The 14318-nt window shown below is 38.4% G+C and overlaps 2 protein-coding genes across 2 annotated transcripts in view; one reads left to right on the forward strand and one right to left on the reverse strand.

Moving 5' to 3' along the window:
* Positions 1 to 756: 756 nt before the first annotated feature.
* Positions 757 to 6559, reverse strand: si:ch211-225p5.8 (sodium channel subunit beta-1). Its single transcript, XM_028579588.1, has 6 exons — positions 6162 to 6559; positions 5147 to 5313; positions 3229 to 3463; positions 2663 to 2822; positions 1820 to 1873; positions 757 to 1682 (listed from the first exon to the last, which is right to left on the reverse strand). Exons 1-5 carry the CDS (start codon positions 6202 to 6204, stop codon positions 1828 to 1830), a joined length of 651 nt encoding a protein of 216 aa, XP_028435389.1. The 5' UTR covers positions 6205 to 6559; the 3' UTR covers positions 757 to 1682; positions 1820 to 1827.
* A 4691-nt stretch (positions 6560 to 11250) lies between these two features.
* gramd1a (GRAM domain containing 1A) overlaps positions 11251 to 14318 on the forward strand; it is a 38043-nt gene continuing 34975 nt past the window's right edge. The window contains exons 1-2 of the mRNA XM_028579898.1: positions 11251 to 11835; positions 13168 to 14274. Of these exons, the coding sequence (XP_028435699.1) occupies positions 13805 to 14274 (470 nt within the window). The 5' untranslated portion in view covers positions 11251 to 11835; positions 13168 to 13804. The remainder of the gene's footprint in view (positions 11836 to 13167; positions 14275 to 14318) is intronic.

Here is a 14318-nt window from a genome sequence, read left to right on the forward strand (position 1 = left end):
GAGAGAAGCAGCATGTTCATCTTGTCAACACGTTTAATGAAAGGAGGAGGTCACAGGGCAAGGTGAAAAGCTCAGTGTAGTGAGGCAGTTGCGCAGCATGACTTCAACCACTGCAATCAGCTAAAATTAACAGTTTAGTGTAGATGAGCATGTTTGGAGTTAGGATGTTGTCTTTAAGTCAGACTTCATTTAGGAAAGTTGATCTGGCTAGATGCCATGTAAATCATTAGAAAAAATTGGCAAATTGGTATATTATATATTATGTTATGACTGCATATGAAAAAGTCTACACACAAGTAATCAGGGACAAACAAATACTAAGAATAACTTAACAGTAGACACCATCATGATTTGTGGCTTGTGTTTGAACCCAGTTTGTAAAGGGTGTATGTTGGTTTTAATCAATAATTGTCTCATTAATACAAAAAAATCTCTAATGTTCTGAATTTGCAGTAAGAGGAGAAGGAGGCGCCGGTGTCGGGCTGCAGCAGGAGAACAAAGCTGCTTTCAGACTTGAGGTAGTTTGGACCGTCTGCCACCCAGCTCCGATTAGATTGAGTTACAACACAATCACCTCCAAATGTCCTTTAACTCACTGTGTGTGTGTGTGTGTGTGTGTGTGTGTGTGTGTGTGTGTGTGTGTGTGTGTGTGTGTGTGTGTGTGTGTGTGTGTGTGTGTGTGTGTGCGTGTGCGTGTGTGTGTGCGTGTGTGTGTCATTAAGTCATTTGTTTCAGAGGCAGGCCAGTGGACAAAAAGGATTTACAAAAACATTTATTTTTATTCAGCTTAATTTACAAAATTGGACAGCCATAGAAAATGACAAATAAGTTTAGATGAACTAAGCAGTGTTTCTGCCTGTTGACACTGTTAAATAAAGACATCTTGCTTATGCTTAACACTGAGTGATATCAATATTATGATTCACTTGCACATTAAAATCTCAAGATACAAAGACACTTCTTAGATACCCAGCAGGTCATATTAATGATACTGAATAAATCTCATTTGGTATTAATAAGACATTGCTTAAAATTCAGAACTAAGAGCAAATAATTACTTCGTTGTATTTTTTAAATTATGGTAAAAACCATAAAAAAAGCCATTTCAGCTTCTGTTGTATGGTTAAAAGAGATGCAATAGAAATGAGTTGCTACAAAGGCCATGGGTTGCATTACACCCAGCAAAACTACACTGTACACACTTCAGCCCAGTAAGACGCAGTTTGCCTGAAGCTATTTGTTTTAAAACTTAAAAAAATTTCCATCGACAGTATAGGTCAATCATTTGATCAGTTTATCAATAGAAAATGAATCAATAACAATTGGGATAGCCGTTTGATGTTTGGCTCTGGTAATTAAATGTTGTATAGACTAATTATTAAATAAATATTTTTTATGATTATTAAATACTAAAAAGTCATTCAATTTCATACATTAAAGGTTATTTCTTTTCAAAAAAACCTTTAAAGGTCTTTTTTTCACAAATCCCCAAACTATCAAGTGTAAATATTTTAATAACAAGGAGGGAAATCTGCCATCTGCACCATCAGCTTATCTTTACAGTTGATCATACAGGTTGCGTGTATGACTGAGTGACCAAGGCGTTCAAAATTCAAAATCAACAGTAGTTAGCAAAACCACGGTACAGTCATGAAGCTCGACTCCTGCAGAGATCTTTTTACCTAGTGGATACAAAATGGAAAAAGCCAGTAAAAGAGGAAGACATTCTTTCATACATGTCATATTACCACATTTTCCTATATCAGATGTTGTGCAAGCCAGTAAATCAGTATAATGGTGAAAGATAAATCTAACTCACTGGTAATGTTACTCTAGCTGCACCCCGTCACAGTTGTCTTTTGTTTCTAACAGCCTGGAAATATAAAAAGAAAAAGTCTTATTTAGATGCGAGAAACAGCATGGGGAAAAGCACAGACTGTATAATATTAATGGACAAATCCGGTTTGGCGAAGTGCTGCAAATGCGGAAGTGCCTTAAACCTGCATTCTATCTGAATTCCAGCAGGGGGAGACACATGCAGTTGCAAAAGGAGGTCGGTTTCTGTAGTCTTTGAGAAAGTGATCCACTTCTCACTTGATTTATTACCTCAGTAAACATTTTCATAATGAGTTAATGGTCTCAATCGCTAGTTTTAAGTCTTCTGCAACATAGAATGATATTCATTTTTAGAATTATTGTCTCGCTGATTTTAAAATTTGCAATAATGCAGGGGGTGTTTTAGGGCGTGGCTATGATGTGATTGCTAGTGAAAGTGTGTACTTTAACGAAGAGTGTAAAGGCTCCTCCCTCTTGTCTAAAATCATCAAATCCGCAACCAGGATGGCTGCGCCTGTAACGGAAAACTCAACGACTCATAGCAGATCTCCACAAACCAATGGGTGACGTCACACATGCTCTGTCCATTAATATTATACAGTCTATGTGTAGAAGTTTTTTTTTTTTTTCTGCTAAAGCAAGTTGATTGTGGTGAAGACAATTTAAAAATAATAATTTGGTCCAACAATCATATACATATAGTATACTGTAAATAATGTATGGCATTATTTAAGAGCCCTGACCCCAGTGTGTTGGTTAAAGGCTTTACGATGAATCTGAAATGAATCACCTTAGTAAGTCATCACATAAGAGACAAGTGACTCACTGTGCCTGAGCCTTGAGAGCTTTACGGGCCTCCCGACCTTCATGCTCCTCTGAAATCTTCTTGTAACAGTAGACCAGAACCACAATGAGCCACAGCTGCAGAACCACGATCAGCACGTACATTACAATCTCTGAGATCACTGCTGTCAGCTCCCGATTGGCTGGGAAAGAGGAACATCCAATACAGCATTACAGAGGAAGCATGTCCACCAGGTCAAAGACTGTCAGTCTGTGCAGACTTTTACAAACATTTGACGGTGTAGCTGCTCTTAAGTCAAAAATCATCTCAACGGTTGCGATAAGCCTGCACATGCAGAGTTAAAGTGTTCCATTGCACAATTGTACAGGCAAATAGTTCAGAAGGACTTCTTCTAAAAATAGTATCTACTGTATTTTGGACCCATTGTTGCATGTTTCACAAATCCATTTGAACTTAGATGGTTTCATTAAAATAACTGTTCAAGGCCTTTTACGAGGTAAAATTATCCAATATTTCACAAAAAAGCAAAGATTAGAGAAAAGTAGGATTGTAGGAATGTAGTAGGGTTCCCCCCCCCCCCACCTTACCTACAGCCACCACGTTGAGCTCGAATTCTTTCTCCACGGTGACGTGCTCGTCATACTTGGGCAGGGAGAGGGTGCGGGAGATTGTGCAGCGGTACGTCCCTGTGTCATTGAAGGTGACGTTATTAATGTAAATGGCTCCTATCTGAATATCGCTGTTGTTTGATCCATGCCAGGCCAGACGCTCACTGAAATCTTCATTGCGGATGCTTGCACTGGGGTGATCATAGTGGAAAATCTGAAAGATGGAAACAAATGAGAATTTTATGACTATTCTTGAAAGTCAGGGAAGGACTGAAGAGCATGCAACATACCCTCTTTTAGAGTACCTGCTCTAAAGGGATACTCTAAATACTATAACTTCTTTTTAGATGGTAGGCTTCTGTAGTAGGCCCTAATATACATTTATTCCTTAGTAGTTACAAAAGATAGACAGCGTGTGTTAGAAGTGTTCTTCTAAAACAGAAGAACTACAATATTTTGTTCACATGTAAATAGAAACTAATTTAAAAGAAACTTACTTATGGTGATCATATGCAGTATATATGTATATATATATACTACCGGTCAAAGGTTTGGGGTCACTTAGAAATTTCCATTACAGACAGAATACCAGCTGAGATCAGTTGCATTGTTTTTTTTAATCAGGGCAGCAGTTTTCAGATTACATTATGTGCGTACATAATTGCAAATGTGTTCTTGACTGTTGTAGAAAGACGTGGCTGATCTTTAATGCAATATCTACATTGCCCATTATCAGCAACCATTCATCCAATGTTCCAAAGGCACATTCTGTTTACTAATCTGATATCATTTTAAAAGGCTAACTGAGAAAACATTGGAGAACCCTTTTGCAATTATGTAAGCACATAATGTAATCTGAAAACTGCTGCCCTGATTAAAAAAACAATGCAACTGATCTCAGCTGGTATTCTGTCTGTAATGGAGTGGAATGGAAATTTCTAAGTGACCCCAAACATTTGACCGGTAGAGTGTGTGTGTGTGTGTGTATATACAGTATAGGCCAAAAGTTTGGACACACTCATTCAATGCGTTTCCTTTTATTTTCATGACTATTTACATTGTAGATTCTCACTGAAGGCATCAAAACTATGAATGAACACATATGGAATTATGTACTTAACAAAAAAGTGTGAAATAACTGAAAACATGTCTTATATTTTAGATTCTTCAAAGTAGCCACCCTTTGCTTTTTTTTATTAATAAGGGAAAAATGAGAATCTACAATGTAAATAGTCATGAAAATAAAGAAACACATTGAATGAGAAGGTGTGTCCAAACTTTTGGCCTGTACTGTATATGTATATATATATATTTATATATATATATATATATATATATATATATATATATATATATATATATATATGTATATATATATATATATATATATATATATATATATATATATATATATATATATATATATATATATATATATATATGTATATGTATATATATATATATATATATATATATATATATATATATATATATATATATACATATATACATATATACATACATATATATATATATATATATATATATATATATATATATATATATATATATATATATATATATATATATATATATATATATAAAATGTACAAACTAATGTATTTAGTGGCTGCCTCAAAAAATGTCCAGGTAACAGCTGTGCAGTTTTCATGGAGAGCTGACAAAATGCAAATAAGTACAAAAATGTATTAGTTAATGACTTTAGATTAAAATTAATTAAAACAAGGCCTACTAAAATGTACTTCCATCTTCCATGAATTTGGTAATACTTTATGGCACAGTTGCTTAAGGCACCTTGATAGTAGAAGAAAGACCCTTTTCAATCACAAACCCGCACCAGATTTAACAGTTCCTTCAAAGACTTTGGAGGACTCACATGCCTGAACTCCTCCTCTCCCAGCGGTTTGAAGTGCCAGTCTACAGTGGCTCGGGCAGACACCTCCTCTCTTCTCTTACAGGAGATGCAGCCCAGCAGGAATCCTTCTCCTGCCACGGCTTCAGTCAGGGAGTCCACCTCCGCACAGCCGCCGTGGCCCTGAGACACTGCAGAGGGACGGGAAGAAGAGCAGGAGGAAGAAGACACAGAAGTAGAAAAAAACATGTAAATAAAAAAAAACAAGAAGCAGAGGGAAAAGGAGACAAAGATGCAAGAGGGGAGAGATATAGGAAAGGAAGAACATGCAAGTGTATTATCGTAGTGACAACTTTTCATTTACCATTTAGATTTTGTCTCACTTGATAGGAAACATGTTCAAATTAGGAATAGCATCAGTAGCACCTTTCAACAACAAAGCAAAGTGCTAACCAAGATATAAACAGGCATTCATAATAAAAAAGAAAGAAACCACAGTATACTGTATAGTATATATAAATATAATATAAATACTAGTTTTTAAATGATTTAATAGATAGATATTTAAGAGATAGAAGTTTAACTTTTCTGTAAGACAATATGTCATGTCTCTAATAATAGCTTCCCCTTTTCTCCGATTAAATCTTCTATGATGTTGAAGTCTCCTATGATGAAGCTAATGTGTCTGAGATTTTCATTTCATCCAAAAATTTGTATTCAAGAATGTATATTAGTCTTATTTAGTGCTTTGGGAAAGGCATGTGCGGGGGAAATATCTATTTGGAATGCATATGATTTATTTTAAATTAGTACAATAAATGAAGCTTAAATCATGCTAACACATTGGGTGTTCAGAACCGTAGGTGTTTTTATTGAAATTCACTTTATAGTCGAAACATATTAGTGGCCTCTCTTATGGTGATTACAACTTTTTTTTTTTTATTACATTATATGACGAAGCTCTGAGGACACTGAAAAGAAAGAAACACACTTTAAAATGTGCAGCTTCGACCACCAAAATTAATGATTTTGGACTTACCGAAAAGATTGACGACGACTAAAAGAGACAAGTGGCATATCATTTCTGCTGGAGCAACTTGTGGCCAACTGTTGAACAAAATATTGAACTTTCCTTTGACGTAAACCAGCAGAGAAATATCTGTGGTGATTAAGATTACATTACTGAGATAATGCCTCTTGATCCCTGAATAATTCCATAGTCTTCATGACAAACCAGTTCACCATTTGATCCAGAGTGTCAGTCCATTAGTGCAACAACCTCGCATTTCATCAAAGTGAGAAATGACTGAGAGCTTTAGAACACAGAAAATGTTTACTAAAAAACTTGAGTCTCCGTGCGTTCTTCGCAGTAGTTTTAAGTCTCCCCTGCAATCCAGTCTGACTTAAAGTCCGCTATATTTAGAGTGTGTGAATCCAGGAGACGTTGTGAGTGTTGAAAGCCAGCAGGAAACCTGAGACCTGATCCAGGACTACAGCATGACCGTCTGAAGTCAGACTACAAACATGTTTCTTCTGAGTTATACTGTAGATTGACAAAGGAAAGTTCTCTCAACTAGGAAAAGGTTTCTACATCCTAAAAAAAAAAAATCTTCTTTTTAGTGGGGCTTTTTTATTAATATTTAAGTTATTATGCAGGCGCTGGTCATTACCTTTGCTTGCCTTGAGAGAGCAGGTGGCTTTTATACTCATTTTTAATTTAAAAAAGAAGCAGCAGGTCTGGCATGCAAAATAATCACCGACTTGTTTTGTTAAACAAATTCTTTCGGACAAACGCATGCAGAGAGCAGCAAACAACCATGCAGGGCTTAAAGGGATAGCCACCATGGAATGCAATATGTTGCTTTTATGTTTGTAAATTAATGTGTAGAACTTGTATGAATTTGTGTGTCTCGTATGTGTTTAAACTTGCTGCACACCTAATCGCCCTTTGGGGACATGAATAAAAGTTGAAGTTGAAGTTGAAGTTGTAAATAAATGCTCTGTTCTCCTGTCTCTCTCCATAGGTCAGAGGTCATGGTCAGCTACAGAACTCTGCCGCTGGCAGGGATTCAGTTCTTTGCTCAAGGACACTTCAGCAGAGAAGCGTTTGCTCCACTGTTTTGAAATAAAGGGTTATGAAAAGCGAATGCTAGTTGCTTGACTCAGTGAGTCAAGCAAGGCTATGCTATTGAGGGTTTTTCGAGGATTTCACGCTATTTTTCACACAGTCAACTGACTTCACCTGGTGGGTTGGGTCCAAATCGCTCCCTCTTTGAGACTAAAATGCTCTAACTAGCTGTCTATCGAGTTCACCTTGAAAGCTTGTCTAGTTTAACATATACAGTAGGTGCCAAGCAGTGTGTACATTTGTTTTATTTTCACCAAATTGAGTCTAAGCCTGTAATTATTTTTGTTATTCTATTTCCGCCATATTGATTTTTAGTTGTAGTTATTTTATGTCCTATTTTTTATTTTGTTTTATTGTAAATTACGTTTTAGCGACATGGTGAGGTTTCACTATAAGCCCCCCACGGGTTTCTGACCTCTCCAGCACACACTCTTTCTCTTTCCATGTGAAAGACATATGTTATGATTTATGCTGTATCGTTTTCAATGAATGTGTGCAAAACAATAAACTTAAACCTACTGGACGTTATGCATGAGCTAAACACAGTCAATTTGTCCTCATATTTGTCCACATATCTATCTATCATCTACTAATTTTCTATTATACTTTATTGACATTTTAACAAATACATCTAGACGTGCACACATCACTCCCGTTCTTTACACCCTACATTGGCTCCCTGTGCGTTTTAGAATAGATTTTATTTTTTGTTTTTAAGGTCCTTAATGGCCTGGCCCTGGAGTACCTATCCGAGATTTTAACCCTGTGTGAGCACAGCCGGTCTTTGCGGTCTTCTAACCAAATGGTTTTAGAAGTGCCGAGGTCAAGGTACAAACGATGGGGTGATCAGGCTTTTGCGGTTGCCGCCCCGAAAATCTGGAACAAGTTACCCCCTGATATTCGCACGATTACAGATGTTGCTCTTTTCAGGTCTAAACTCAAAACCTACCTGTTTAGAATGGCTTTTAATACGCAGTAGTGGTGTGACAATTTCCTCTTCCTTTTTCTATGTAACCTTTTATGATTTTACTGTTTTCTACGTTTCATTCTTCTTATTGCAAGATATGTTGTCTATTCTTAGTTCCAGATGTGAAGCACTTTGGATACCTGCTTGTTGTTATAAAGCGCTTTACAAATACATTTTGATTGATTGATTGATTGACTTGTTGTCACGACCAAAATAATACAAATGCACGCTTCATTTTATCTTCTGTTTTTTTATCTGCTTCTTGTTTTTTAGCCACCGCAATCTAATTCAATGTGCTAAACTGACAATTAACATTCTTTTTTCAGTCTTGTTTGGTGAATCTTTCATGATATCCACTAAATTTGGTATCAATAAATACTGATTTTCCTCTCAGGGTGCTGCTGCAAACTACATTCATTTATCATATCAATAAATCGTTTAACCAATAATTCCATTCCCTCTAGTTCTTAACTAAACTGTATCGCTTCTCTTCTTATCAGTTTGATATCTTCCATTAAAGGGTCTGACAGTTAGTCAATGCCAATTGGCCGGTCCGAAAAACAAGGCCGCTGTCAAGGATAGGCTGACAAAACAGACATTGACTGAAGGCCTCAGCTTGCGTGCTGATGACATTGACAAACAGATTCACGTGGTCAGTACAGTCAGCGTGTTGACCTGATTAATGATATGACTTGTTTTTGCCTTGTGACATGCCAGGTCACATTATACATGTCCCACTCTGAGACCATACATACATTAAAAAGATACGCAGTGTATATGGGTAGGATACAAGCTGTGTGTCTGCCAGTTTCACTGTGTGTATGTGTTTGTGTGTGTTTGTGTATTTTGGCTGCGTTAGAGGTCATTGATGTTGTCATGTGATGTAACCGGATGACACAGTGAAGCACTTAATAAGGATCCTTGCCTCTTTTAACCTTGTGGTAGCCTGAGAATGATAATGACAGTAAAAATCAGCCAGAGCAATCTTGAGAATTAGACACAGGGTGAAAGAAAGCCCTTGGGTTGGCACACACGAGGGGGGAAATTTCAAGGAAATGTTGACATATGATAAACCCTGTGTGTGTGTGTGTGTGTGTGTGTGTTGTGTATTTGGGGGGTGGGCTGCACCTCTGTCACCCTACACACGCATACATACAGTGAGTGACACACCTTCTTTTTCGCTATGCTGGTTTTTTATTTTTAGCACAGATCGAGTTTCCAGTCCCCCGATTCAGCAGCCTGAGGTGCTCAGCAACACAACTCCCTGTATCCTGGAACCGCTTCTTCCCGCTTGGCAGCATATGTAACACAGATGCGGTTGGTTCTCTGTTTTGAAGGGGAGTCGGTGAAGTGTTGATTGCAGGAGTGTTTACAGGGAGTGAGGAGACGGAGGATGCCTGGAGAACCTATGAAGATTTTGAAAATGCCAAGTCATTGTGATGCTCATTCATCGATATAAAAGGATACAGAAGCAACTGATGGCTGAAAAGCAAAACTGACAGGCAGGTAAAGGCAAATTCATTACAACAAAAGATGTGCATATTTTCAGGATACATGTTGTTGTTTAATACTGTATATTCCTTAAAAAAAACAACCTGAAATGATACCTTTGACTTTATTTCTATCAGGGCTTCTAAAGTTTAGTTGTTGAAGTCTGTCATAATGTGTCTTTTTAAAAAGTCTGGTACGTTGAGGGCTCAACATTATGGAAATAAGATTGAATCATGCAAAGTATGTACACTTGATGGGGTGTAGGGATTAGAAATGAGATTTGAAGTTGAAGTAGTACTTCCTGTGCAGTACACTATAACTGTTAGGTTCTTTTAAATCCACAAGAGCTTAAACTATTAGTCAATTAATCAATTAGCTGATCAACACAAATCTAAGCTGCAATTATTTTGATAATCTATTCATTATTTAAGTTATTTTTCAGGCAAAAATGCCTAACATTGCCCGTTCCAGACTCTCAGTTGTGAGGATTTGTTGCATTTCTTTGTGTTATGCAATAGTAAACTGAATATATTTGGGTTGCTGGTCGGACAAAACAAGTAATTTGAAGATGTTACTTTGGACTTTAGGAAACCTTGATGGACATGTTTTACCATTAACACAAATTATAATTTTCTCAATTAATTGGAAAAGTTGCAATTATTTCCCCAATTAATTTGAAAAATAAATCAATAATGAAAAGAATTACCTAAAATCTACAGCATTTCAGTCATGTAATGGTATGTTATTTGTTTCAGCTTCAGACAAGGTGACTTCTCATTGGCCTTGTTTAATGTGTATGTCCTGGAGGAGAAGATATCCAATCTCTTACATGCTGCATCCTACCTATAATAGTTCATGACACCATATGAAGCGATGCTGCTGCAGGAGGAGAGGGGTGAGATGAATATGTCTATTATGCCATACACACTATGCCACACTGCCATGTTGCTGCTAAAAAGTTCCATAATCAATTACTTTTTTAAAGGGAATTCTGCCTAATAAGAAATCACAAACCTCACATACACTTTAATCGCAATTTAGTGAGGTAAATGATGAGTTATCAGACTGCAAATAATGACTGCACAGAACCGCTTTAGACACAAGGGGTCGCAATGTTTCTGTCAATTAATTTTGGTCACATAACAGCTCCCTTCATATTAACTCTGAAATCTGTGGATTTACCGGATTTACCTGTAGGTCTTGTTGCTCGTTTACTGAGAAAATATGCTGTGGTGTCTTTACTACGATAACCGAAACTGTATGGGATTGCTTAATTAGTTTCTCTGTAACTGCAGGCCCAGTTCATGCATGCAACGTGGTCGATTTGTTTTAACTTAATCATTAGATTGTGGTTGTTAAAGTGTAATGCAAACGTTCGATGTTTTTTGGTTGTTTGATGTAAACACGTTTCTTCTTCTCTCGCCACATCCTCTGGACAGTTATTTTCCCGGACTGTACCACAAAGTTTGTCTGAGGGGTGGCCGTTTTGATTTGCTGATGATTGTGTACATTTTATTACATATTAATAAACGTTTTTTGTTTTTATAATATGTAGAATTCCGATATTGAGAGTGTTCGTGGATCTATTTCGTATACAAATACGTAGCAGGGACAATACTTTTCTAGATGAGACTTCTCGTTACCCCCCACCTACTCGGCCGAGTGACTGGCGTTCCTTTTTCACTTTTCGACAAAAAAAACTATTGTCTGTTACTTTAAAACTAAGTTAGTACGCCATTAATGCTAAGCTAACTTTGGTTGTTAGCTTTACATTTACTTTAATAACAGTGTTTTGTACCGGGGCGTATAAAAGGGAAAATGAAAGACGTCGGCGTGGTACTTCATCTGCTGGAAGTTAAAGCCTTCTAGCCAGATAGTTATCTTTTGTGAGCTGTCGGCCTTCAGAGGCCGGGGGGCTAAGGTAGCTATACTTGGCTGTGTTTAGCAGCGTTAGCTGGCTAAAGGCTAACTGTTAGCTACAGCCGGCAGATGCGTCTTTACGCAGCTAAGAATGTTGATGTGTTCCTGTGAAAAAGTGGATTTTAACATTACTTCCCGCACTGTCGCTCGGCTTGTTTTCGAAGCCGAGCAAGATAACAGAAACGGAGGAAACTCATCCAATGGGAGGTAGGAGCTCCAACTTTAGTCTTCCCAGGCTGCAGCGTTTTATTCTGTGCAATTATATTAAACCCGATTTCATTCTGAAAGCATGCTATTCTTCTGTGTTTTACTGCACGCAATAAAGTCGTGCCAACAGATATCAGTGGTTGGCGGCGTTTCACATAACTGCAGTTCATTCAAGTGCTGCGTTTCTTAAGCCAAAATGAATAGAGCAACAACAACAATGTTGAGTAATGGACATGATATCAGAAGAGCAGCTGTTCCTGAACACTTGCTTCACACTGCAGACATGTATTTGCTTGTTTGTGCCGTAGTGTTCCGCGTCTGAAATGGCTGTGGTCCGTGTAGTGTTGTGCGATTACATCTTGACGTGGCCCGTGTTTAATGGCAAAAACGATCATACTTGTGTGGACCAAAGAGTGAAGGCTGCACGGGGATTATGGTGGATTAGTGTGGACAAACAAATCTAGATGCCAAGATTGGTCTTGTTCAAACAGATCACAGCAAATACTGTCAGACGTGCTTGGCCCTTGCCTTGGAAGTGTCTGCTTTGAAGGCAAACAATGGAGTGATATACATACACACGATCCTTCCCTGTTGGAGGACACATCTGGAGTATTTTTTATTTTTTTTATGTCGTTATGACCTTGATAGCTTATAGTGGCAATTGGACCATGTTATGAGCTGTATGAACTATGTATTTTCAAAAGGTGTTGTCTGTGTCTGCTGCAGTGTCGGACAGTTGCTGTGTGAGATTGTGTGTTGTTCTTTGTGGACTGTTTCAGGACCAGCTGTGTTTTTGTAAGTCCAAGGTTTGTAAATTCATGTTCTTGGATGGAGTACCTGCTATTTTGCCCAGGGACTGATCTGTATGGGCTTTCCTTGCACCACCACACAGGGGTTCAGTTTTTCTCTTGGTGTTTAATCCTGTCCACTGATAAATGCACAGTGACTGGTGTGAGTCAGCTGGTCCCATGTTCACCCAGTTTTAGCTATTTCTGAGTTACTTGAAGGGAGACCATCTTAAAATATGGAGCTAGAGTGATTATCAGTTCTCCAAACCTAGGCAAAAATAACAAAATAAAATACACGCTATATATACATTCTATTGATCGGCCCTCTAATGGCAACAGTAATTCATTGCAAATACATCATCATCATCATATGATACCTCATATTCCCAGAAATGGCAAAGCAGACAGTATCAAAGTCCAGACAGCAATAGCCCTGGTCTTGCAGTCATTTGTTTTTGTGGTAAAAACATTTTAGAAAAGTTGCAGTAAGTCAGATGTAGGCCTGCCTTTTGAATGCAAAGTTTCTGCTCTTGTCACTCCTCAGGTAGCTACTTCCAGACACAGATCTGTCTTTGTCTGAGACTTCAACTCTTGCAAAGATGAGCCTGATTATGCAAATGCAGGCTCGAAGTCTGCCAATGGAAAGAGAGCAGGGGAATACTGAAGAAAGAGAGTGACACCAGACAGTGCAAGAGGTGCTGAGGAGGAAGGGGTGAAGCTTATAAGCTTAACACAGAAAATGGAAGATGGAGCATTAAGTCACTATTTACCAACATAAATCCACATTGGACAACTCAAAATGGATTGCCCAATGAACACAAATTGAAAAGGCCTGTGAAATGATGTGACACACCTCCCAGCTTCCTGTTTCATCATTTTCACATCTACAACAGTGTTGACTTGTGAAAAACGGTTTTATCTCTTGGGAAATGTTTACTTACCCAACATTTAACAGAAAATATGGATACTACTGAATCAGCTTTACTTTAGGATAGTGTAACTTTATATCAGAGTTGATTTGCCCGGAGGGACTGTTTATTGTGTTTACCCATCCTGTTTCTAAAATAAATCAAACACAAGCATGACTAAACCATCTCGGTCTGTCATCATGGGTCAATCTTAACTTCAAAAATGCAACAAGCCCTTGTTGGTGCCCTTGATTTGACTGAAAAGCTTTGAAGATGACTATGTCCTCTCCTGTGGGACTAGAAGGCATCACTCTGGCTCAGCCCATTCCGGTTCCAACGCTGACTATCCTGCCACCATCCTCTGATACGGAGTCCTGGTCTCGCTCACCTAGCCCCAGACCTTCACGCTCTAGCCGCCATGGTCGATCCCACCGCAGCAGGACCCGAACCAGGAAATGTAACGAGGAAGAGCAATGCTGCACTCCTAAGCGACAATGGTGCAAAACACCGCATATTGTAGTAGAGGAAACTGCACAGAAGGGCACCATTCGACATCGCAGCCCCTCGCCCTCTCCCTCTGTGGCCAGTCAGAGAGAGGGGGAAGAGCAAGGTCAGGACAGCCCTTCACAGGACCTCCTCCTGCCGCCGTCTCGCTCCTGGTCACGTAGTCCCTCTCCCAGCCGGCGCTCCCGTTGGTCCCTCAGGAGCCTGCTCAGCAGAGACTCTGACTGGGAGAGCTGCAGGTTAGTGTGCTGGATTCACCCTTAAATAACCAGCCAAAGATTAA

This window comes from Perca flavescens, chromosome 6 (genome assembly GCF_004354835.1).
Source record: "Perca flavescens isolate YP-PL-M2 chromosome 6, PFLA_1.0, whole genome shotgun sequence".
In the NCBI taxonomy this organism is placed as follows: Eukaryota; Metazoa; Chordata; class Actinopteri; order Perciformes; family Percidae; genus Perca; species Perca flavescens.

Bases quoted from the DNA above. Each gene is read 5' to 3' on its own strand.
- si:ch211-225p5.8 (XM_028579588.1), bottom strand. From the start codon at position 6,204: ATGATATGCCACTTGTCTCTTTTAGTCGTCGTCAATCTTTTCG. The intron at 5,314-6,161 runs GTAAGTCCAAAA...GTCCCTCTGCAG, and splicing joins AGTCGTCGTCAATCTTTTCG to TGTCTCAGGGCCACGGCGGC. The intron at 3,464-5,146 runs GTGAGTCCTCCA...TCCATCTTTCAG, and splicing joins GAGAGGAGGAGTTCAGGCAT to ATTTTCCACTATGATCACCC.